Genomic DNA, 26734 nt, shown 5'->3' with positions numbered 1-26734 from the left:
GCCGTGATCAAGCAAAATAGAAAATAGAAAACACTGGATTTTTATAGGATTTGCCAAAAAACAAACCCTTTCAGGCTGGTGTGGGTCACACCTGTAGTCCTAGGTACTCAAGAAGCTGAGATTGGAAAAATCGAGATTCAGAGCCAGCCTGAGCAGACAAATCAGATAGACTCTCACCTTCAATTAACCAGCAAAAGAAAAGCTGGAGGCATGACTCAAGTAGTAGAGCATTAGCCTTGAGCAAGAAAGCAAAGCAAGAGCTCGAGGCCCTGAATTCACACCCCACTGCTGGCACAACAATACAAAACAAACGAAAGATCACCTTTAAAGCACTCTAATTTCTCAATCACATTTCAATTTTTCAAGTCTACTTGAAACTGGGTTAAAATCAGAGAATTAGAAAAGACTATAGAGATCCCCTCCCTTGGTTAGGGGTTCCCAAACGTAGGTTAAGAAATGACAACTTGGGGGCTGGGAAGGTGGCTCAATGGTAGAGCACTTGGTTTGCATGCATGAGGCCCTGGGTTTGGTTCCTCAGCACCACATAAGCAGAAAAAAAAAGCTGGAAGTGGTGCTGTGGCTCAAGTGGTAGAGCGCTAGCCTTGAGCTGAATTGCTGAGGGACAGCGCCCAGGCCCAGAGTTCAGGCCCCACGATCAGGCCCCCCTTCCCCCCCCAAAAGAAATGATAACTGGTTCTACAAAGTCCTGTGGCTTAGAAAACTTTTACTTGCCCAAATAAACTATACCTAATTAATAATTATTTTACATGGTTTTGCTGATGTGAGTGTTGGTTTGTTCTTTCTCCAAAAGATAAGCACATTTTCTTAGCTTTGTGTTTTACCACTAGGTTGAGTTAATCCCCGTCAAAAATAAGCACTATGGCATGAGCAATGTTATGAAGGGTAAGTGCTTCATTTCTTCTCAAATGGCAGAAATGTTGTGATTAGTTTAGAATCCCTGGTTATCACAAGCCTCATGAATACTTAAAAGACAAGCTGAAAATATACACTAGCATCTCCATTTCTGGCTCAGGCATTGAGTGAGCTCCCAATCTTACAGAGATAAGAAGATACAGTCAGCCTAGAAGAATGAACTCTGGAGGAAAATGCTTCCTTCCCAGCCTGTTGGGGAAGGCCTGACTCATTTATATCAGGGACAAATACAACTGCCTGTTTCAGGATGTCCTGAGATACTTCTCAAGAGTAAACCGTGGCTAAAGTTTATGGTTTTTTTTTTTTAATTTAGGTCCCTTTTGCATTGTCTTTGAATAAAATTTGACTGTGTATGTACATGCTATATGTGTATATGTGTGTGTATAGAGCTGTATAACATAAATGTGAATTATAAAACTTTAAATGTCCAGAGGACTATTAATAGCTTCTGAAAAAGCCAAAGTGTGCAATGAGAGAATGTTAAATCCCTTTAGATGACAATGAATGACACTAGAAGTTGCTGTTTCCCTGACCCTGTGAGAACAGTACCATTACTGCTTTTTATTTCCACAAGGGGGCACAAGTGCCACCTAGGTGAGGACCTGGGAAAAAAACGTAAGCCATACATATCCATCCATACTTAAACTCAGTACAAGGTTGCCTCTGCAGCCCATCCTGGTCTACATACCATGCTCCTCCAACAGTATGAAGCTGCTTCCCAATGGTGACTGCTGTTTCCTGCCTTTGTTGGGATTGTTAGCCAGTCCACTTCCTACATCCCTTGGACACAGCCTACACCTCCCTCTACCTATATGCCTCCTCCAACTCCCTTTCTGATCTCCTAGGAGTTCAAGGCTTCGCACCATCATGACGCTTTAGACCTTTACTCTAGGCAACTTTAATGTGTCTGTCTTCCCCAACTGAGCCGTGAACTGCAATTGAGCATTTATTTTTCCTCACTCCTAGCATTGTGTCCAACGTGCAGTCATTGCTCAAGATGAGTTTCAAGAAAAATGATCATCCTTTTTCTGAAATATATAGTAAGTAGACAGGAAGAAAAAAAGAAAGAAAAAGCAAAGAAGGAAAAGGCAAGAAATGCATAGTTTAGAGGTAAGGAGGCATGTAGAGGACTTACCATCATTAACTGCCATATATATGTATTTACTATCCATTCACTCATCTATCCATCCATCTACCTATCCACCTACCCATCTCTCCACCCATTCATCCATCCATCTACCCACTCATCCATCCATCTATCCATCCACTCATCTACCCCACCCATCTACCCACTAACCTATGTATGTACATGCATGCATGCATGAATCTATGCACCTATCCATGCATCTTTGGATACCTACAAACCTACCATACACTAGATATACTCTTCAGCAAAAACACAACAATGAGCCCTACCCTCTAATAAGTACGGATTAGAGAAAGGTGGAGGCTGACATAAATGACTTGGCAAAATATATAGCTATAATTAGCAAACACTTTGAAGTGAAAGTACTCAAGCCCATGGGGTAAACGTAAGAGGGATCCAGTCTGCTTGGTGAGGTCTGGGGTGGACGGATGGGGTCCTTGAGGAAACACTACGTGAGTTAAGAGCTACAAAAATCACTCATTTCGTGAACATTTTCTCAAGTGCCAGGCTCTCTCTCTCTCTCTCTGTCTGCTCAGTGTTTCATATGTACTATTCATATCCTCAAACCAGTCTTGCTACGTTATTATAACTATTATGCTGTCATTTGATAGGTGAGGAGCTATGTGAGGCACAGGAGGTCAAGTAACTTCACTAGGGCGACACAACACATCAGGAAGTGGTAAAACAAAGCTTCAAGCCGAGACCTGTGCCATTCACATGATGGTTCAGACATAAGCAGGTGCTCACACAGAGAAGCAGAAGGGGAATGTCTCAGACTGCTGGATGCATGGGTGGCTATGTGTGCCAGGAGACAAGGTGACTGAGAAGAGCCTCGGTGGCCACACACAGGGTCCATGGAGATGTGGCAGAAGCCGCAGAGAGGCTCCAGGTCAGAGCCATCACAAGAGGGCCACCTTCATGGTAGGGGTGAGTGGCAGAGACCCACAGGAAGTTGCTAGCCCCTCCCTTAGAATTTGGACATGCACCTGGGTAATCTTGGAACAAGAGCATCAGGGATTACATAATGAGAAATGTGCCCTGCAAGGCTGGGCTTCTCTCTGCTTTCTTTTCCCTGTAGAGATTCGCCTATGAGAAGGATCTCCCAAGTGCCTGGCTAGCCTTGGCATTCCTCTGTCTTCTAAACCCAGGTTTCCTCCTGACCACTCCCATAGAGACCCCCAGTTTACAAAACATCAAGCCTAAAACTCTGCCGCTGGGAGAGAGAAGACCTGGAAACAAGCAGTCATTATGCAAGGTGGGAAGTATTAGGATGGATGCGTAACCACATGCCAAACCTCACCAGCAGGAGACTGGAGGTGTCTCTAGAGAGAAACCACTGCCAAGGGTGAGTGAGCACAGTGTTTCAGACCAAGAGGGCAGAAGATGCAAATGAAGGTAGAAATGAGCAAGAAAACTTTTCAGACAATACCCTGTAGGAAGGGCTGTGAATACATAGGGCAGGCAAAAAAGATCAGAGAAGAGGCTGTATTCTGCTCTGTGAGCAGTAGTAGCATGAAAAGGAAAGGCAACCTGGGCTCTGGTGGCTCATGCCTGTAAGCCTAGTTACTTAGGAGGCTGAGATCTCTGTTGGAAGCCAGCATGGGCCAAAAGTCTGAGACCCTTGTCTCCAATTAACCAGCAAAAAGCCAGAAGTAGAGCTGTAGATCAAGTGAGAGCAAAGCCCTAAGTTCAAGCCCCATTTCCAGCTAACACAAACACACACACACACACACACACACACACACACACACACACACACATACACAAAAGGGAAAGAAGAAGGGGAAGAGAGAAAGAGGAAGAAAGGATGGAAGAAAGGAAGGGAGAGTTGGAGGGAGGGAGGAAGGAAGGAAGGAAGGAAAGATGGAAAGTAGGAAGGTAGGAAAGATGGAAGGTAGGAAGGTAGGAAAGATGGAAGGAAGGAAGGAAGGAAGGAAGGAAGGAAAAGGGAAGACAGATGAAGTGAATCTTGGAATCTGTGGAGAAAGACAGAAAGGTCAGCGTTCACCTGGGCTCATGTAATTCTCAGTGGAGGGACCACTAGCCTTGAACACACCCATGGGAATCTTGGAGCCTCATTCCTCCTTTCACAAACTAAGATACTGTGGCCACTCACCTCTGGTTTCATTTTTAACCCACAGGTTGATGGAGTCACAGGCGGAGACTGGGTCCCCAAAGTTCACATTCCGGACTTCACACTGAAACACATCTTTGTTCCTCGTCACAAATGGTGCTTCCATTTTGAAGCCATTCTTGACAAACACAGCGTTGGCCACAGTCACTATGTCTTTATTCTTCTTGGAGACGATGGCCTTGTTGATTTTCTTTAAGACTTTACCTACTCCTAATGGAGAAGCCAATAAATAGCAATACTTATGTAAGAATGAAAGTAAATTGGGTTTTAAAAACCCAATAGGCATGCGCCAGCAGTGCATGCCTATAATCCTAGCTATTCAGGAGGCCAAAATCGGTGGATCATGATTCAAATCCCACGCAGGAAGGTCTGTGAGACCTCAATTAAGGAATTATTCCCCAATTAACGACCAACCCCAACCCCGCTCCACCAACAGATTGAGAATGGAACAGGAAGTCAGATGTGTTATCAAGGGGTCGAACCAGAAAGAACTGATCTCTTTCTTCTGCAGACATGAGCAATATGCTAGTTATTTAAATAGCTTAATGTTTTAAAATGAGATAAATATTTTTAAGGTGAATGGAGGAAATTGTATCAGAATTGGAAGGAATTCTTTGTTGTAGAAAGCTGTGAAATAAATATCTATGGTTTGGTTACATTTAGACTATTTATACTTACTAATGGTAGTAATTAGAGATAGAAACTGTAAATTTATTATCTGCCCAATGTTTTCAAGTCTAATATAATTGGCAAGTGCATTAAAAAAAACCCACCAGGGGCTGGGAAGGTGGCTCAGTGGTAGAGCGCTTGCCTTGCATGCATGAGGCCCTGGGTTCGGTTCCCCAGCACCACATAAGCAAAAAAAAAAAAAAAAAAAACCCACCAAACAAACCAGAGTGCTAGCCTTGAGTGGAAAGAGCTAAGGGACAGCACTGAGTACAACCCAAATACCAGGGCAAAACAAACAACCCTCCCCCAGCTCCTTTCTGCTAGAAAATAAGAGCAGCATAAGTGGGGTAAATCTGGGTACCAAGAGCCTAACTGCATCTTCTGCTTTCTTAAGGAGAGGTGGGAGTAAAATAAACAATGAAATCTCTTAAAAACCAATTGTGCTAGTGGTGCACATCATTATGCTTAGCTATGAGGGAGATTGATGCAGGAGGATGTCAGTCTCAAGCCACTGTGAGATACACTAAAAGCAAAAAGGGCTAGGTGTGTGGCTCAAGTGGTAGAGTGTATACCTAGCAAGCACAAGGCTTTGAGTTCAAACCCACCCCTGCCCAATGACTTGTGCTTCTGTATCAAAACAGGCCTAGTTAGGCTGTTTCCAACACCTTCACAGTTGTAGACCTTACCCTGGAAGCCATCTGGACCTTGGGTCACTATGGATACTGGATGTTCCTCCATTGGGGGTGGGGGAAATAAATCAAACTTCCTCATTTATTCTCCTAACGATCTTCAGCATTATTTCCTTCCTGTCAATGACTTAACAACATGATTTCTCCTTTTTTTTTTCTATTTGGGGAGAAGAAATGAATAAAATAAGCATTAGAAAGACTATTAAAAATTGCCATGGGCCACCAAGCAGAGCAGTGTGATTTTTACTTGATAGTGAGCTCCAAGAGTAAAGAAATTAATTTATGGCAATATAGGCTTTATTCTACACGAGCCATTCACACATGCTCCATTTCATTTGGGAGCAGGAAAGAGAGAAAAATATGTGCTAAGGATGAGATGTGCTTCTATGGAGAACTGAATTACACATCCTTTCTCATCACTTGAGATCTTTGCTAAATTTCACTGTCCTGAAACGTCCTCCAAGGTCACCTTGGAGGTGTGCTGAGCAGCTGACTTGTCACTGAAAACATAGCTGTGCGTCTTCCCTAGATCCTTTAAGGAAGGTCAGGGCCTGGTGGGCTTCACAGCAGGAAAGGGCAATTCTTAGACCTCTCACACCCCCTTGGGCTGTCCCGTGGGGCAGAACTATTTTACAAGTAAGGGAGCAGCAGCCTTCAGAGGCTGAAAGATACTTCCAAGGCCAATTGCAGACACTGGGCACAGGGGAGATCTTTCTCCACCACCCCAACAGGCCTTTCTCCTTCCTTCCTGAGCATCAGTACTGCGGGTACTCAGAGGCTGAGCCCTGATAATCACTGCTGACATGAGTCCCTCCTATAGATGATGGATAGAAATTCTTGAGGGAGAAACACAAGGGTGGGGGTAGGTTTGGTGGGCTAACCACACAATATCCCCAGAACTGCAGAACTAATGCGTGAAAAACCAGGGTGGCTAGAAACAAAGGGCTAAACCAAGAGTAAGACCCTCGTTGCTCTTTTGGCCTGGTAGCTGGCGGACAGGTCTGACTGCCCCAGGAAAGACCACACATTTTGGTAGCACTTCACTGAGAAGTTCTAAATCATGAAGAGCTTCTCCCAAGTGCTGGGGGCTGGGAGTGGGGGGAAGAGAATGTTCCAGGAATTTAAGCCTTTCTTGTTTCCAACAGGTGGACAAGCTGATGTTCATACAAAGGGTGCCGCTATGTCCACACAACGGTGCAGCTTGGCAGATGCTGCCTTGAAGCATGTGGAGGCTGAGCTAAGACAATGAAGGGAGGGAGGCTGAGGCCCCAATTACTGTCATGTCCTTCCTCTCCAGTGTTAGCCTTCCAGAGACAGGGCCAGGGCAGTCAAGAGTCCTAGAAACGTTGGAAGACCAAGGGTAGGACAACTACCTCATCACTTCCCATTGGAAATATGAACTGGATCTTGTTTCTTGGAGGTCACCATGAATGTTGGTGCAAAGGAGAGGTCTTAGAAGCAATCCTCCCACCCACATGTACACTGGTAGGATGGCCTCAGCCAAGGGAAATGATGCCGAGAGGCATCAGGACTTACAGTGAATCGGGAATAATGAGCAGGTTTTTCTTTTCATAAAACTAACGTTCTTTTGTTATCCTTCATTAATTTAAAAAAAATTGTCTAAATTGTTATCGTCGGTAGTTGTTCAAGGGAGGGGTCATTCAACAGAGCAGTATATGAGCACAATGCGTCTTGTTCCGTGCTACCCCTTCAACATGGTCAACTCCCTTTAACCCACTCCTTCCCTTACATTTCTCAATTCTGTGGTACTTATAATAAATTCTGGACTGCATTCTTGCCCCTCTTCCCCCATTCATTGTTTACCTCTTTCCCCTTGTTCCCACTCCCCTCTTGTAAGTACCCATTTCTTGGTGCTTATTTTGTTGGGCTTTGACTTAGTCTTTCTAAAAAATTGTACTACTTAAAGCTTTCCAAAGCATCTATTCAGTTAATTCACTTGGAACTGCTTGCTTACCACCCATTGTGTTTACTTGTAGATTTATAGGCACATTCTATCTTGGGTCTGGCCTACTTCACTTAACAGTTCTTCCCAAGTCTTTCCATTTTCTTATGAATGGTATATTACCATTCTTTCTAACAGATGAGTAAAATTCCATTGTATATATACACTGCATTTTCTTAATCCATTTGTCCATTGAGGTACATATGGGCTGCTTCCAACTATTATCTTTAATTAGTTTTACAAAGGGATTTCAATGAAACATGCCAATTTCTGAGGACCATGCATCTTGATCAGTGCCATCCCTTTCATCATTCTCTCAAATCTCTCCCCAAACTTGAAATGTCCCATCAAGATTTGAACTCAGACCACTGGACTCAAAGTCCAGAGTGCTAACCATTACACCATGAGGCCAACGTATCTTTTTATTTACTGAGAAAAGGACTTGCTATGCAGCCCAGGCTCGCCTTAAACTTGTGATCTTTCTCTCTTAGCCTCCTGACTGTTGGGATTACAGGTGTGCACTACTACACCCAGAAGCTGCAACTCAGTTTGTAACTTTTGGTGTTTGATTTATATGAGGTTTCAAAGCAACAGACAGAAAGGTGTGACAATGTCCAACGAGTAATACATTCTTTCCTTGATTTATGTAACTGTATCCCCTTTACAATAGCAATAAGAGAAAAGTTAAAAGAAATGTTCCCTGTGCCCTTCCCAGAGCTGGTAATCACTGTATCAGGAAATTGCCATCAGGTCAAGTCCTCATTTTTCATACCTGCTGGTGTTCATGTGGGCACATTTGCAGATCTATGAAAATCTATCACCCATGTAGCTGCATGTGACCTCGGCCACAAGTGCCACCCAGGACAGCTCCCTCCCAGGGCTCCTGGCCACACTTCCTGCTGACATGTTATCCCAGGACATGCCCAATACATTGCAATTCTGCCAGGTCCACCCTGGAGGTGGGTGAGACTGGGTATTTTCTCTTTAGAGGGGAGAAATTAGCAGCACGAGAGAACTGAAGGCTGACATGGAGTCCAATAGCCAAGAACTAAGACCAGACAGAGTCTAGTTCCCTGAGTTCAGTCCAGACTGACTGGCCCACTGCATAGCCCCTCCTAGATGCTCTGCCTCCTGAAGCTTTAAGACAAGATTGAAATGCCCCTTCCAGCTCAGGGCGCCCCCTAGCAGTGGGTGCTGGGAACATACACACCGTTCACGCTGTATCTCATGGCTGTCGTGAGCTGCTTCTTTGTTCTGCCATCTGCTCCCAGCTGCAGCATTCCCAGGATGGATGCAATTCCGTGGGGGGAGACAACGACGTTGTCATGAGGTCGTGATTTGATGATCTGATTGAAAACCTGGATGCCTGTGTCAGAGCCAAGTTCCTCCAGGGACAGAGGGTTGAACTGGGAGCACACAGAAGGCAAAGTCACTGTGGTCAAGAGGACAAAGGCAAAGTGCCAATTCATGGTTCCTTCCAGCAAGGACTGCCTGAAAAATAGAGATAATTTTTTTTCTATTATTCATGGAGTATATATATATTTGTGCCATTGCTGTGTCTTGAACTCTGGATCTTCTATTCCCAGTTGGCTTTCTAACCAAGGCTGGTACTCTACCACTTGAGCCACAGCTCTACTTTCAGGTTTTTGCTGGATAAGTGGTGGTAAGAATCTCATGGATTTTGTCTGCCTGGGCTGGCTTGAACTAGGATGCCTATATCTCAAGCCTCCTGAATAGCTAGGATTACCACTGGTGCCTGGCTTATTCTTAAATGAACACAAAAGCAAGATACTTCATTAAGTATATTTACTGTATTCATGTAACTGAGTGCTATGCTCATGAACACAGTGAAGAGGAGAGAGAATCAACATTCATACCCAGTGCTTAGGCAGAAGGGATGGGAAAGAAACATATTTCACTTTATTGTCTTTTTTTTTGGTGTTGGTTCTGAGGCTTGAACTCAGAGCCTAGGCACTGTCCCTGAGCTTTTGTGCTCAAAGCTAACACTCTATCACTTTAGCCACAGTTCCAGGCTATTTGGTGGCTAATTGGAGATAATTCCTGCCCAGGCTGGCTTTGAGCCACAATCCTTGGATCTCAGCCTCCTGAGTAGCTAGGATTACAGGTTTGTAGGGTTTTTACTATGTCAAGCACTCTACTAAAATAACTAATTCTCATAACCCCTTCCATTCATTCATTTCAACCAACATTTATCCACAATGGTCTCTCATATGGTAAGTCCTTTATTCATTTTTAGTTGTTTCCTTTTTTCCTCAAACAGTCCCAATGTATGTAAAATAGACTGGTCTTGAACTTGTGATCCTCTTGCTTCAGTCTGCCAAGTGTTGGGATTAAAGCTGGGAACCACCATGCTCAGCTCTCTGAGGACCAAGGATCAACTAACTGTAAATGAGATGTGTAAGACACCCGTCCTTGTGGAGTTTCTATTCCAGAGGGAGAAATAGAAAAGCTACCAGCAAGAAATAACAGGTATAAAAACTGTGCCCGACGAGAGTGAACAGAGGGAAAAAGGACAGTGACACTAGAGAGAGTTGTTTGGGAGCCATTTCTGTGGCAGGATGCAGGTGACAGGATCTGGATGGTGACAGGGTCAGGAAGGGTATGCCAGATGGAGGGACAGTCTGGAAGAAGGCCTGGGGAGGAAGAGTGTGCTGCAGTAGAGGCCAGTGTGCACGGATGGAAAGGAGCTTCCTTTTAAGAGTCACCATTATTTTTGTGCCCATACTGGAGCTTGAACTCAGGGCCTGGGTGCTATCTTTTAGCTTTTTTTTTCTTTCCTTTTTTTTTTTTGGGTCCGGTCATGGGGCCTCAACTCTGGGCCTGGGGGCTGTCCCTCAGCTCTTCAGCTCAAGGCTAGCACTGTACCACTTGAGCCACAGCGCCACTTCCGGCTTTTTTCTTTTTGCTTATGTGATGCTGAGGAATCGAACCCAGGGCCTCGAGCATGCAAGGCAAGCGCTCTACCACTGAGCCACCTTCCCAGCCCTATCTTTTAGCTTTTCATTTAAGGCATAGTACTCTAACCTCTTGAGCCATAGCTCTACTTCCGGCACTTTTTGTTATTGTTTGGGCTATTTATTCATTTATTTGCGGTGGTTTATTGGAGAGAAGAGCCTCAAAGACTCTCACCCGAGTTGGCTTTGAATCTTGATCCTCAGATCCAGCCTGCTGAGTTGCTAGGGTTACAGGTGTGAACCAGTAGCACCAACACCAGGCACCACTGCTGATTAGTAAACAAGGAAAGAATCTTTGCGTTTATAGACACAATTCTTCTATCATAAGCATATTACCTTTGAAAGTACACAACTGTCAATTAAAATAAATTTCAGCAGCAACTTTGAAATCTACAATGGTGGGGCAGAAACAATTGGCAAATTCATAAACCATGAAGATGGTACAACGTGTACTCAGAATTTTCAATTATAGTGATTTGCTTTAAATAAGCTCCATTCCTTGATTACCACTTATAGGGTTCTCTTTGGCTCTGACAAATAAGAGGTAGGCAATTTACATGTATTTATGGAAAAACAAATACTTCCATTAAGTAAGAATTTAACAGTAGCAGCTGGCATAAACAAAGGCAGAGTTGTGCTGCTGCTAATTTGGTCTGTGCCTTAGAGGCCTGAGTCTTGCTAGGCACCCATCTCCCGTGGAGCCAATTTGTTCCCCATGACAGTGTCTGTATGTGTGGGAAGACAGGAGGATTTCCAGTGAGTGAAAACAGAGGGAAGTGTTTTAAGAGGCAGGTGATCCGGTAAGAGAAAAACAATGTAGGGCGGTGTTGGGAAAACTGTCTCCCTGTTTTCCTTTGCTCACTTCCTGCACTTCCCACGCTAGGTCATGACAGATGTTCAATAAACACTTGTGCGATTAAACCCTACTGCTTAGCTGCGTTCTGGTGGCTCATGCCATCAGGCAAGAAAGACCATGAGACCCTTATCTCTAATGAACCAGTAAAAAGCCAGAAATGGAGGTGTGGCTCAGTGGCAGGAGTGATAGCGTTGAGTGAAAAAGCTAATGTGCCCAGGTCCTGACTGGCATAAACAAGCAAAACAAAAAAACCCAAAACAACCCTTCCTAAACCCCACAGCTTAGGAGCACTGCTTTTACTTTTTTTCATTTCCATATTGACTCAAAATTCTGTTTGTTGATTGTGGCTAAGAGAACTGTTCTGTTTAGTTAGTTGTGAGCCTCTCTGTCAGCTCCAAACTTTCTCCAAGGAAATGGCCAGCACTGGGTTGGGCTAGGATGATGGCACACATAGAATTCTCTGTCTGGCTCCTCCAAGTGCAGTGAGCCGCTAAGGCCATAGCTCAAGAGCATGTAGCAATTTTTCTTATATATTGCAAAAGAAGCACTTTTGAAAAACAAACAAAAAGCCCCATCAGAACAGTCCAGTGTTTCTTCAGCACTTAGTTGTAAAACAATTGTGTAAACTCTAAATTCATGACGTGTAAGTGACCTACATACACTCCCACGTGGGCCTTTAGGATGGCCAGCGTGGCCCATTTTTTGACTCAGGCACCTCTAACTGGCATGTCATGACAATCCCCTGAGTTGCTTGGAGTCCCAGGGACCCTGGCGAGCTCCCAAATCCTGACGATGGCAGTTTTACTCAATTCATCTAAGAGCTGGATTCTTTCTTCCTCTCTCTCTCTTGCCTGCAGGCAATACATTTCCTCTTTAGAATTTAATATACCACAAAGTGATCACAAATTTGTGCACTCTTTATGACAAATGGCCAGTGACCAGTGCCAATTTTCTTGATCTCCATTACTGACTTCTGCATTTCAAGTTTATTCTGGCTGCTACCTGTAGCTGGCTAGGGCTCTCCAAAGAAATGTCCTGGGTTAGTGAACATTTAAATAGATAGTTGAATTTTCATATACATAAGGCATAAAGGACACGAAAATTGGTTCTGCAACTAGTAGCAGGAAGCTTACTAGCTGAAATACTATCTTATATATATATATAAAACATGAATCACATTATTATATATTATGTATTTATTATAGGTTATATATATTATATATATATATGTTTTATGAAACAGGAATAAAGGACCAGGGGAAGAAATCTAATGGCTCCAATTTCTTTGGGTTAGCAAGAAGTCTCCCAAATAAATAGCTATCTTGTTTAACAAAATTTTGTCTGGTTAGGAAAATCTGTTAGAAGAACAGTTTCATTATGACGGCAGGGAAAGATGCTGCTTGTTATTCTGGGATTCTTGGACTCAGGATGTTTTTGAGAAATATCTATGCAGTTTCCTAACAGTGCACTGGGGCTCGGTCGGGGCTGTGCATAATCTGGAACCAGAGCTAGTTTTGACTGATGTCCTGGGCATAACTTCTGTTTGGCCAAATGCTCACTGGTCTTAACTCACTTGCCTTGTACATGTGTCTAAGAATAAGCTTTTACTTCTCTCTACAGTATGGTGCCCAGGAGAGTAGACGTTGATCCAGAAATTACTTTCAGCTTATGTACATCCGAATAGTGAAACTGTCTCATGTCTAAAAAGACTATCTTTCATCAGAAACAACAGCAGTTTCCAGGTCCCCAAGCACTTCATCTTTGAACAGGAAAATTCCCACAATAGGAAGAACACAGTAACCCCTTGTTTCTTTTCATTTTTAAGAGAAATTACACGTCAAGCTTTCATATAAAAGAATGTGTTGCCCAAATGGGTTGGGCAGCATTGATATGGATGATCATAAATCCTCTTCTTGTATAATGTTTTCATAATAGTAAAAAAAAATGTGTATAAGCCGGGTAGCACTCATTCACTCCTGCAATCCTAGCTACTCAGGAAGCTGAGATCTGAGAACTGTGGCTCAAAGCCAGTGGCTAGGTAAAAAAAAAAAGTCCATGAGACTTCTCCCTCTAAGTAACCAGCAAAAAGCTGGAAGTGAGGTGTGGCTCTGATAGTAGAGTACCAACTTTGAGTGAAATAAGTCAAGTGAGAGCAAGAGGCCTGAGTACAAGCTCTATACCAGAACACACACACACACACACACACACACACACACACACACACACACGTATACAGTTGAGGACACCACTAAAGGAAATCATATCACAGTCTCCTAATAAAGCTAGTCTTTCAAATGCTGGAATTCTCTTTCCCACATAATTCCTGTTTCTCCTACTCCAAGCTTTTCCCCTGTCCAGCCTGAAGACTCTTTCTGAACTGGATACTGTTGTGAGTGTTAAGCAGGATTTAGTGTAGAAAGTAACAGGTGGTCCTTTTGCAAATGTCAGCTTCAGAATGTATGCCTATACTTACAGAAACACCACTTACTGACGGCAGCCATCGCAAGAACACACCCTCCACACCGACAGTGTCAAGTGGCACTTGTTCACAGGTGATGCTCCTGTCCTCTAATGCATTTTATTGCCCTACCTTTAACAGCATTCTATCTTCACCTGCTTGTTCAGAACACCCTCATGGCCTGAAAGGGTTATAGAGGGACAGTACTCTGCAAATTTGCTAACATCCCCCACAAAGGGGTCTGCTCTGCATGCATGGGCCTTGGCATTTTCTTTGCATCTCTCTCTCATCATCCGCCAGTGAATGCCAATGCTCCTGTAACTTCTTCCTCCAATGCTTCCTGCAACTTCTTCCACAGACAGGGTTCGGCTTTTCCTGATTGACCCAGATGGGTTATTCACCCCCCTTCTTTGAATTCTGAAAGCATCCTGCTGCACCTCTCATTTGAGTCATTCTCCAAGTACATTTTCTTTCCTCCCAACTAGACAAGGAGCTCATAGAAAGTAGCACCATGGGCTTTAGAACACTGATGCTGGAGGGTCTAATTTAGTGCTTTACTGCTGGTTGATGCTAAGTCAGAGGCAGAACCTCTGGGATTAACCCATTGCCTAGGGTTTGCTTTGGAATATTGAGTGTTCTAAAAATATTTTAGTCAACTAAAAGTCAAGAGATGTCCCTCTGTATTTAGAATTATTCTCAGGAAAAAAAATGAAAAAGATAGAAGTTCTGGTAGCACTAGCTTCTCTCTCTCCTCTCTCTCTCTCTCTCTCTCCTCTCTCTCTCTCACCTGCTGCTGTATAGTTACCATTCTAGGGGCCAGACATGTGCTTTCCAACTGCTGCTGCTTGCTCTGCCCCGCTGCCTCACTCCAGCAGCTGCTGCTCATCACCAGCCTGAGTGCATAAGCACTTATGACCAGACCTGAAGCACGGACAATCCAGCAGACAGTGAGGACCAGGAGATCCTCACAGAGATGGAGCTTACTTGCGACCTTACCTATATAATACAGGAGGTAAATAATACAGTGTCTTTCTGCTCTATTTAAGTTGCAGGTGAAGTTGTAGGGAAAAAATTACTACAAACTCTCTGACTCCAGTATTTAGCCAGGCAATTCTCACCTGGGCTGGAGGGGTGGGGGAAGGGCAGGAGTGCTAAAGTACTCTATCCCCAGGCCGATCACTCTAAAACATGTTTGAGGAGAAATATTTAAACTTTATATCACAGATTTTAAATCCATGCAAATATATAATAAACCTAAAGTGTTCACCATTTAGATAAAACAATAATCAACTCATGCCTCCTTTTATTTCTTGTAAAATCAAAAAATTATTTTTCAAGTAAATTTTAGACCTCATATAGGGAGGATTCAGAGTCTTTTTCCCCCTACATAAACATATAACCTAAACTTAGGGATTTACAATATACATTTGCAGGGGCTTGGAAGGTGGCTCAGTGGTAGAGCGCTTGCCTTGCATGCATGAGGCCCTGGGTTCGATTCCTCAGCACCACATAAGCAAAAAGAAAAAAGCTGGAAGTGGCTCTGTGGCTCAAGTGGTAGAGCACTAGCCTTGAGCTGAAGAGCTGAGGGACAGTGTCCAGGCCCAGAGTTCAGGCCCCCCGCCAAAAAAAACACACAAAAAATATACATTTGCAGTACCATTATCCCAATGCAAAATGAATAACTACTTAATATGCTAACCATCCAGTCAGTGTTCAAATTGTCCTGATTGTCTTTTGGTTTTTGCAGTGACAGGACCAAACCCAGGGCCTTGCACATGCTAGGCAAGCGTTCTACCATGAGCTACACTCACAGCTCCAGCTGATTTCTATCTTCTTTGAATCAGGATCTAAGTAAACTGCATGTATTACAAATGGTTGATATGCCTTTTAAGAGAAAGAATTTAAGTAGTCCCCTACTTGCTTTATTCTTAACGTGTCCCTAGGAACCTTTTCCTTGAAGAACTATGTGATTGGTCCTATAGTGATCTCATCACTGGAGTTTGCTGATTACACTCAGATGAACTATTTAACCAGTCCCTCTACCCCTGTATTTGGTATCAAGTAGTAGTTACAGACTCAGAACAGAGTGTGGGGATGGGGAAGTACGCAAACCATGGCCTGAGGGCTGGATCTGACCACACTTTTTTGCTTTGACTATTTCTTCATTAGCACCCTAGCCAGAGTTGACAGGGTGCCTAGCTGCAAAAGACAAAAGCAAAAGTGTTTACCATCTGGTCTGTACCAGGCAAAGTTTGCTGACCCATACTCCATTGGCTGATAAGATTCCAGTCAGCTTTCTTTGCTGGCAAAAACAGTTTATGGGGGTATGGTATACTGTGTTAGAATAAAGAGAAAGTGTTGCTTTTCAGCTTCAGTGCTCGCCTTCTCTCCCTCCCCTCTCCCCTCTCTCTCTCTCCATGCTCAACCATGTTTTCTCACATGGTTCCCAAATAGTAGGTGCTGTTATAATTCTAACTTCTTTTCTTCATTCATTTTATTTCTAAAGAAAGAAAATTTCCATGACCAATTTTCTGGCTGCTCCCAGGTTCTGTTTGTGTAAGCAAAGGCAGGATAAATGCTTGATTCATTTCATGTCACACAGTTTTTCATTCATAATGGGTTGGTTGTCCAAATTTTTACTTCACCACAGGGTTTTGCTCTTGTGACATTATGAACTGTGTCTGTTTTTCAATGCATTTTAAGAAGCTTGATCCACTGTAAAAATTAGTCCTTATTAAAGCTCAAAACAGGACATGAATCTGTGGCTCAAGTGGCACAGTACTAGCCTTGAGTACAAAAGCTCAGGGGAAGCTTCTAGGCCCTGAGTTCAAGCCCCAGGACCAGAAAAAGAAAAAAAAGAATTAAAGCTCAAAATAAGTCTCGGGTTGATTCTCACATCTTTCCCAATGATCCTACAGTCTTCCCAACGTCCTTAATTTCTGGTTTGGCAAGATGTTCCCATATTTTGCCTGCCATTTCCCATTCTCTGGGTAGAGTCTTTTCTTGTCTGGGGAGCTCTGGCTCCTTTAAGTGGGAAGCAGCAGTTAGATACCACAACTTGAGCACCTTCACCTAACAAAGCCTAAATCAACAGTGGACATTGAGTGGGTATCAGCGGTACCAAAAAAAAAAAAAAAATCAAACAAATTTCATTTGGCTGTGGACTATAGCCATATACTTAAATCAGATTTTAAAGACTGAGGGCATACTCATGATTGTATAGACCACAAAGGTCTACCAGGTGATATAAAGATGTGTGTGGAGGTGGGGAAGGCAGGTCAGCTGGCATTAATAGCGGGCTAAGATCATAGGACCATCAGAATATCACTAACGTGTGAAGCCAGCCATCCTCCTGCATATGCCCATCCTTCATGCCCACTGTTGTGGGATCATAGCGGTACAGGCACCTGGAATGAACAACGAAGACACAGTGTAACAAGGTGAGTAGCAAAGTTTCTCTGCTCTGATTCCTCTCGATGAAAACAGACATTTTTTTCGGGTACTGGCAAAGTGCTGATATCCCTCTGGTCCTCTTGTTTATATAATCCTAGTTATTGGAATCAAAGTTCCCTTATTACTATGCCTGTTGAGTATTTCTTCTAGAACAGCTGCAGTAGGTAGAAAAAAAAAACCCCTGTATATCAGATTGTGTTGGATGGATGCTGTCTCTTGACAGGGCCTCACAAAGATATAGATATACAAAAAGGTCTTAGGTTGTCAAATGGAGACTTCTAAATGGTCTGAAATAGGAACACACTACCCAACAGTTAGGTCAAATATTTCTCACCAAGATTGTGCCAATAGGCAAAGGACCAACTCTGAAGGGTACACTAGGTTAGAGGCAGTCTAGAGACACTTGAGGAGTTGAGCCATGAAGATGTGACAGAAATTACTGAAGTGACAGAAACTGTAAGTGCATAGGTAATTGGAGTTAAGTTTCATGTGTGGGTCTATGAGGATAAAAAGAGAACTCTGATCTGTACTATGCACTGAAATCCATATAAACGCTACTAAAATATGTCCTCCAAATTCCCTCTTCATTTTCTAAATGCTGCCACATTTTCTTAAGATAACCAAGTGGGTTGAACAAGTAAACTAAGTCTGTCTTGATAGCACTAGGAAGTGTACAATTTTGTCAATATCTTTATAACTTTAGGGAGGACAAACAGAAAATGCCAAAGGCATGACAGTTTGATGGCTTTAAAACATGCTATTTCAGGTGACTAGGGACACATTTAGAGTCCTCAGAACTTTTGAAAATTTTATCTGATTTTAAAATGGATGTGTATGCTCAATCTATAGCACTAATTAATTTTGCCAAAAGCAAGCCTAAAACTGCTTAGGGAAAATTTTTTGCCTATTAAAATGTATGGCAAAGATATCTAAAATGAAGCATATCTCATCAGAAAATACATTTGAACTGATATCCAAGTGCATTCCATCTATATATTGTTCCATCTGGCAGGAGAGAACACAATTGGGATTTTTAGTCATCCTTTTAAAATGGAAGCTTAGGAACATTTATCTTATTCTCCTCTGTGCTTCAGAGAAAACTTGCCCAAGGTTCAAGCCTCAGTTCTACCATCTGACCAAGGGATCTGATGCCTCTCACAAGCTTTATCAAACTTGCTTTCTCCTCAATCATTTTCCTTTTTTCTTCTGTGCTGGGGCTTGAACCTAGAGCTTTGTGTATGCTACCCAAGCACTCTACCATTTGAGTAATGCCCTCATCTCCTTCTCCATTATCATTTTTGAAGGCCTAACTTCAGGGTGGCCATGGGAATTAATTAAGCACAAACAAGACAGATTGTAACTACCGTGGTGTCTGAATGGTAACAGACCACTCGAAAAATGTTGGTTCTCTTTCTTTGTCGTCCTTAATCTCAAGGCTTAAACTAGTCTGATTTTTTTTATTTTTATTTTTTATTTTATTTTATTTATTGTGAAAATACTGTACAGAGAGGTTACAATTACATGGGCAAGGTAATGAGTACATTTCTTATCAAGCATTGTAGCCTCCTCCTTTGTTTCCCCTTCCCATCTGATTTTTATTTCAACAAAACATTAAGAAAGTCTCAAAGACTAGGCTAATAAAAGGTTCAAACCCATTACTACCTTGATGAAACCCTGTATCTTTATAGTTTCCTTAGACTACTTCTGACACAGATCAAAAATAAGATGATGCTAGTGTATTTCTGGCTCTAGGAGAGAATGGGTAGCTGATGATGGTGGAGTGGAGGTGTATGGTCCCCCCCAAAATGATTAACAGTTAGCTTGAAGATATGTTTTTCAGCCAGATGATGTATGTAATTAAATGTAATGCTTTAAACTGATGATTTCATAATTCAACAACCAAGAGATGCCTCAAAAATTAAAGATATTAACCAGTGGTTCTGAATCTTTAAAAAATAATTTTTTTTTTTGTTTCCTGGTAGTGGGGCCTGAACTGCTCTTCAGGTCAAGGCTAGTGCCACAGCACCACTTCCAGCTTTTTCTGCTTATGTGGTGCTGAGGAATTGAACCTAGGGCCTCATGCATACAAAGCAAGCACTCTACCACTGAGCCACCTTCCCAGCCCCAAAATAAAAAATACTTTACATAAAGATTATTCTCAATATTGCATGACTAATTTTAGTTTTAGTATTTTTGGAAAAATATAATGGTGTTTCATAAACACTGTAATGAAATGATTTTTTTGTTTTGTTTTTTTGGTCAGTTGTGGGGTTTGTACTCAGGGCTTGGGCAATGCCCCTGACCTCTTTTACTCAAAGTTAGTGCTTTACCACTTCCCGTTTTCTGATGGTTAATTGGAGATAAGAGTTGTACAGACTTTCCTGCCCAGGCCAGCTTTGAACCTCGATTCTCAGACTTCAGCCTCCTGAGTAGCCAGGATTATAAGCATGAGCCACCAGTGCCTGGCTGAAAATTCGTTTTTTAAAAAAAATTACAATTACATGGGCAAGATAATGAGTACATTTCTTTTCTTTTTTTTTTTGCTTATGTGGTGCTGGGGAATCGAACCCAAGGCCTCAGGCATGCAAGGCAAGTGCTCTACCACTGAGCCACCTTCCCAGCCCATGAGTACATTTCTTATCAAGCATTGTTGCCTCCTTTGTTTCCCCTTCCCATTTTCCCTTCCCATTCTCCCTCCCCCCTCCACCAAAGTTGTAAAGTTCATTTTTCGACATAACAACTTGTACATTTGTACATCTCATTGTTGCAATGGGTCCATCTATATCCCTATTTAAACAATTTGTTTTTTCCCTTCCCCTCCACAAATTATAACATCAAATACAGTGAGAGCAGGGGTTATACCGTGGGGGAGGGACATACAAAAACAACAAAGAAATCATCTTATAAATATGTTAGAAACAATCGCATGAAAGAAAAAAAACATTTGAATACTTATCTTGGGGTTCATTTCACCTAACATCAACTTATCTGGCCTTTTCTGCTTGTCTCAGACATATACTAGCTATTGCAAATAAGGGAAACCATGGGACCTATGTTTCTTTGGGCCTGGCTTACTTCACTTAATATAATTTTTTCCAAGTCTTTCCATTTCCTAATGAAAATTCTTTTTATCTATATTAGAACTTAGATACATTAAAAAAAATCCTATTTTGAAGTATTATCTGATTCAGTCTATTGTCAAGGCTGGATCATGAACATGACTTTGGTGGTCCTTTATGTGTCCCTAACACTGATGTTTTCTGTGGACCCTTGATTCAAACATGAGAAAACTATGCTTTCTAGATGGCTGCTAGTAAAAAAAGAATAGCAAGTGTTGGAAATGCAAACTGATAATGACTTCTCTGAGACAATCTTTGGTTAACACAGTTAACCAAAGTTAATTTAAAAAAAACACTAACACCTACTTATCAAACAGCAATACCCCTTCTATCCATTAATATAGGATTCAAAAAAATCTGGATTAAAAAAAAGACTTTTGGAGTAAAATCACTGCAATATTCTTTGCAAGTAGGTAATCTTACAGTGGCGATTTTAGTTGTAATCTCAATGTCCAATGGAGGGGACACTGTGGGCAGCCTCTTGCCAGCTCTGGTACTTAACCTCTAGCTCCTGCGTGCTTTGTTGCTAATGGTTTGTACCTGTCACTTCTGGACAACTCTCAGTGGGAAATGACACCTACTTTTCTTAATGGGCCCTAAGCATCACTCTGCTGGTGTTTACACACACCATTCCCTCCCAGGAGACCAAGAGCCATTGATTCCTAGTCTTGATGCAACTATTTAAGGTCTCCCATGCCCTTTCAGGTTTTGCCTGCATGTGTTTCCTAGCGATTCATTTGTATTACTTAATCTTGCTGCTTCTGGGAGAACATGGCTCCATGCCATTCAACAATAAGGAATAGTTAATGAGATCTACTTAACATAGTGTCACTAAGCTCTTATAGCTACCACTGAAACAAACGTACAAATGTAGTAAGATAACCTAGAGGGGTTTTTTGAGACAAGGTCTGGCCTTGAACTCTCTATCCTCTTGCCTTAGCATTCCTAGTGCTGGACATACATTAATTATTTAAAGAAAACTGTTTACAGTTGACTTTGTAACAATGATACATAGGAATAGAAAAAAGACTAAAAGAACAGATATCAAGATATTATCTTTATACCTGTTTCTTATTTGTATATGGTTCTGCATTTTTTCAAAGTTTCATAATGGAACACATTACTTCAAATAACACTCCTTTCTGTTCATAAAAAGACAAATAGAAGGGATCAACTGAGGGATACATGGTAGAGTAGAGAAGAGATAAAACAGGGGCTAAATTAGAGGATCGTGGAAAACTAACACAAATGGTATTTCCTGGAATGAGAGAGTTGATAAATACTATGAGGTACACTCCAATGGGTGTTATAATCCATTCCAACCCACAGACCATTTCATGTTTGGTATGTTGGGCAAAGGGTGGCTCTGTTTTGATGACTGACCTGATCGGTCTATGTGTCTTTCAATCTATGTGGTAAATATCTAATCACAGCAATTATAGTTTTTATAATTTCTTTAAAATTGTAATTCAAGGAAAATATCCCATTACTACTTCAAGCAGCATCAATGACTCTTACAAAAGCTTTTTCTTTCCCAATTCTAATTTACTTAAAACTTAGAAAATATACCCTTCAGTATTCCAGAAAAATAGCCATCACTGTATACCTTTAATATATACCTACTGGGATGGTCTAAATTATCAGTGTCTTCCCTAAGTCCATTGTCAAACCTAACCCCAGTGATATCATTATCATTAGAAGCTGGGTCTTTGCTGGTGTGTGTGTGTGTGTGTGTGTGTGTGTGTGTGTGTGTGTGTGTGTGTGACAGGATCACAAGGGAAGAGCTTCATGCATGAGGTTAGTTCCGTTAGAGACGTGTGTGTATGTGTGTGTGTGTGTGTGTGTGTGTGTGTGTGTGTGTGTGTGTGTGTGAGGATCACAAGGGAAGAGCTTCATGCATGAGGTTAGTTCCGTTAGAGACCTCAGAAGGGGAGTCTGTCTTTCTGCCATGTCAGGAAACAGCCAGGGTGCCATTTACACACCACAAAGCAAGACCTCGCCGGCCATGGTGCTGACTTCCCAGCTTCGGGTACTGTGAGGGATTTCAGTTGTTTATAAGCTACTTGGTCTACAGTATTTTGTTATAGCAGCCCAAATGGACTAAATGACTCTGTACCTGGAGCTTTATACTCATTATGTAGCTTAATTTTTTTTATTATTGTAAAGGTGATACACAGAAGGGTTACGGTTACCTAAGTCAGATAGAGTATATTTCTTTTAGATAATATCCTCCCTTCCCCCCTCCCACTTCCCTGGTTCTCTCCCAGTTTTTCCCCCCATCCCTCCTCATAAGTTGCATAGTTAGTTCATTTTCAACAGTGTCTAGTAAGTACTACTGCTGCATTGGTTACTCTCCCAAAGACAGATAAACGAACAAACAAAAGAAACTGAAAACAAAAACAGTACCAAAGGGGGAAAAAACCCTCTTGTTTCTACCTCCTGGAGTTCATTTAAATAAATATTATTTTTTGGTCAGTTTGTGGGGCTTGAACTCTGGGCCAAGATGCTGTCCCTGAGCTATTCTGCTCAAGGTAAGCACTCTATTGCTTGAGCCACAGCACCACTTCCAGTTTTCTGGTGGTTTATTGGAGATAAAAGTCTTACAGATTTTCCTGCTTGGGCTGGCTTTGAACTGTGATCCTCAGACCTCAGCCTCCTGAGTAGCTAGGATGACAGGCATAAGCCACTGGCACCCAGCAATAAATATTATTTTGTATGGTCAGGTGATGCACATAGCTATTGCACCTATGTGATCCTTTCCTAGGAATACCCTTCCTTTAGTCTCACCTGTGTCAATGCCTAGAGACCTATATAATTTATCATGTGCAGTTTAATTTTTAACTTAAGAAGTAGGCACTAGTATTTCTATGTTACAGATGATGGAAATGGATGAAACCACCCCACCCCCCCAAAAAATTAAACAACCTGCTCCGATGGGACAGATCTGGCGAAGTCAATGGAAGTGGAGAGCCAGGCTCTCGGCTGATGTGTTCTATCACTTCTGATGATGGAGTTTAAAGGAAAAGGTGAACAAACAGTGCCCTTTTCTACCTGGATTGAAGTCGCCAAACAAGTGATCATGGTGTTACAAAGGGATGGAAGGGATTTGTTAGTCTAGGTGCACAGGTCTTCATCAACGGATGGAGTCACATTGACCCGGGGGCATCAGGTAAATGGCTAGAGAGATCTTTGTTGTCACCCTGCAGTGGGAGGTGCTGGTAGCTTCTGGCATGTGGCAGCCAGGGATGCTACTACATGTGGGCATACCTGTCTCACAAGTAGTCCCCATACTCCACACAGAAAGAGCACCTCTTCCCGCCCTCCCCGAGTCACATGGTGACAACTCTGCTCGGCACGAAATCCTAGATTACTTCTGGATAAAGCAATGGCTGTATCGACGACAGCAGTTTCCATGGTGGTTTTCTGTGTGGGAGAGGAAGAAGTCAAGACCTGCTTCTGTCAATCCTTGAAGGGAGGGCTTGTGACCAGAAATCAAAGCTCAGATGTGAGGGTGTACCATAACAAGTAGATCATCCCAAATGTGCCTTCAGGTCGTGGGGAATGAGAGATGGGGAGGCGGGCATTGCACTGTGCTGAGCTTCCTTTGCCAGCAAGAAGCATCAGGAAGGTGTCAGCATGGGGCTGAATCGCTGGGCAGTTGTCCAACCCCCCATACCTGAAATCCTCCCCAGGAAGCAGCGGTAGGGAGCCAGGCCTACACACCAGCACCATCACCACCTCTCAGCAGCCTGCCCTCCTGCCCACCCACTGCCTGCCCTCTCTCCACAGGCTGTACAGTTTTGCTAAACCAAAGCAGCTATATCATTCAGGTTTGGGAAACAGAACTTCCAGGTAAAGAGAGGGAATAAAAAAAAACCCATTTATAAACCTTCACATATACTCTAAATGATTCGCTCAACCACTGTGCTTATGCCCTGGGAACTTTGCAAACCAGTTATATCCTTGCTTTGCTAAGCAAAAGAGAGCCTGAGCCCCAACTTTGCGGACATCTCTCATGCAGGGGAAACCTGTATGGTCAGCAGAAGATGAAAGGAGACTCACAGAGGAAGTGCTGAATTAGGAATTATTAGGAATTAGGGATTTAAGGTCACCCTGTGACAAATGACCCCAGGCCACCTTAGGGAGGTCCTACCATCTTCTGGGATACCCTCTTTCTGACAAGAGAGCCAATCAGTAGGGACGCTTTGGGCCCTGCAAAGAACAGCAATGCTTTTCCTGAGCTGTGCTGACTGGGGTTTGGCAGCTGTTACTGGGGATGTGGGCTTTAATCAAGCAGGAACGCAATAGTCCATGTTCCTATTTCAGTCAGCTGGGGTGCAGGGCAAGGAAACCCACATTCAGCAGTAAGAAGAGAGGCTCAGACTTCTGGGCCTTTTATTCCCAGTGAAAGCTACTTGGCTCCTTTGAAGTCAGGGTGGTTATTTCCAAGGTTGCCCAAGAAAGAGGAATTTGATATTCAGAACAGGCTCATCTATTCCCCAAATACCAGTGCAACACCCATGTGCTAGAACAAGAACAGGGATCCAATGACCAGGTTCTAGCTTAAAACAAACAACCAACCAAACATTAATAGCACATAATGAAGTACAGTTGCTATTTCAGCACATGTCTACCACAAGCACAGATCAAATCAAGGTAACCAGCCACTTCCCTATTCCTGACCCTAAGTCTGGATTTGTGCTTCTCAACCTGGGTGGTTCTATGCCTCGGATGCCCGTGGCCATACTTGAAAAGAGTTTTCACAACTTCAATAGGTTGGTTGCAGAGAGACGTGTTTCAGCATCTCATATGAGAAGCTAGAGACATCGCTCAAAATCCAACCAGGCCAAGACGTTCCCTTGTCCACCCAGAATTGTGTGGGCCAAAATATCAACAACACTGAATTCAAGAGAGTAGATTGTAGAGGGGGAAACAGACTTAAACCCCACCATTACTAAACCAATACCTGCATTCATATCTACCTTACTCAGACAGCTAGTAGACTGTCCAACAAGGGAACCTGGGAGGGAGGGACAGGTAGTGGTGAGGGAGGGCATTCTGATGGGCTCATGGGGAGCCCTTGGGGTGAGCTGTATGTCACTGAACAAAGAGGGCAGGTAAGTGTTCCAGGAAAGGGGTCTTGAGGACAGTGTCTGTTGTGAGAGAGCATCGTGGATGAGTCTAGGCATAGTTTGCTTTCCATGCTGCCATCCTCTTACAACTCTGGCAAGACTCAGTAGACCTCAGGGAGCCAGAAACCCAACAGTTCACTGCTTGCAGCTCACATCAGAGTGCAAACTAGAGAGAAGCCAGAGGGAGCTCTCCGACTTCAAAGTCCACCCGCTCCTTGGACTTCTTTCTCTCGCTTCAGCACAGCACACCATGAGAGGCAGGAACCAAAAGCCTAGTCTTTTTTAGAGTTAAAGCACGTACGCCATAAAAGCCAAAAACAAAAAAAAACAAAAAAAAAACGCCCAAAAACCCAAAACCCCAAAACAAAAAAACCCTGATAAACTGAAAAGCCATGAAATTGGACCTTATCAAGATGAACAACTTGTGCCCAGCGAAAGATCATATAAAGATGATGAAGAGATTAAGGGAAAATATTTGCCAACCACATGTGTGATTGAGAACGAGTATCTAGAAGACATAAAGGGCTCTTAAGCCCATTGTAAAAATAAGCAATCCAATTAGAGATGGGGAAAATAATTATAGGAAGAGACATTGAATTCAAGTGGTCACACAGATGGCAAACAAAACAAAACAAAACAAAACAGGCCAGGAAACAGTGTTCAACATTAGCCACTAGAGAAATGCAAATTAAAACTGATTAGAGAATGATTAAAATGAAAATGACCAATTTGAGGAAGAGGATGCAGAGAAATTGTTGTTTGTGAGAGTACAAAATGGCACAACTATTCTGGAAAACATTTCTCACAAAACACACAATGTGTGTACTTAAACCACACACACACCAGCTACCTTGAACATTTACCGCACAGAAATAAAAACTCATATTCACCCCAAAACCTGTACATCACCATTTATAATATCCTAAGCCCCAAACTGGAAACAATCCAGAAGTTCTTAGGTGAATATTTAAACCAACTATGGTATGTCTATGCCACAAACTACTACTCGGGCAATGGAAGAGGGTCTTGAGAGGGTGAAAAAGCTGATCTCCAAAGACTTACATATATATGATTCTCTTTACATAACATCCTTGAAATGCAAAGTTACGAAGATAGAGAGATCAGCAGTTGCCAGGGATAGAGAGAGTAAGAGAGAGAGTTAGGGTTGGACTCCAACACAGGGTAGCACAAAGGGGTCCTCAGATG

The 26734-nt window shown here is 42.6% G+C and overlaps 1 protein-coding gene across 1 annotated transcript in view; it reads right to left on the bottom strand.

Moving 5' to 3' along the window:
• The window catches only part of Serpine2 (serpin family E member 2), a 67657-nt gene that overhangs the window by 17736 nt on the left and 23187 nt on the right, over positions 1–26734 (bottom strand). Inside the window, exons 2-3 of the mRNA XM_042679251.1 lie at positions 8746–9026; positions 4197–4424 (exon numbers count right to left, since the gene is read on the bottom strand). Coding sequence (XP_042535185.1) covers positions 4197–4424; positions 8746–9004 — 487 coding nt within the window. The 5' untranslated portion in view covers positions 9005–9026. The remainder of the gene's footprint in view (positions 1–4196; positions 4425–8745; positions 9027–26734) is intronic.

The sequence above is a fragment of the Dipodomys spectabilis genome, unplaced genomic scaffold (assembly GCF_019054845.1).
Source record: "Dipodomys spectabilis isolate Male_0828 unplaced genomic scaffold, ASM1905484v1 ptg000051l, whole genome shotgun sequence".
Taxonomy (NCBI): domain Eukaryota; kingdom Metazoa; phylum Chordata; class Mammalia; order Rodentia; family Heteromyidae; genus Dipodomys; species Dipodomys spectabilis.
Note: the sequence above shows the minus strand (reverse complement) of the source record. Positions and strands in the feature narration are given on the sequence as shown.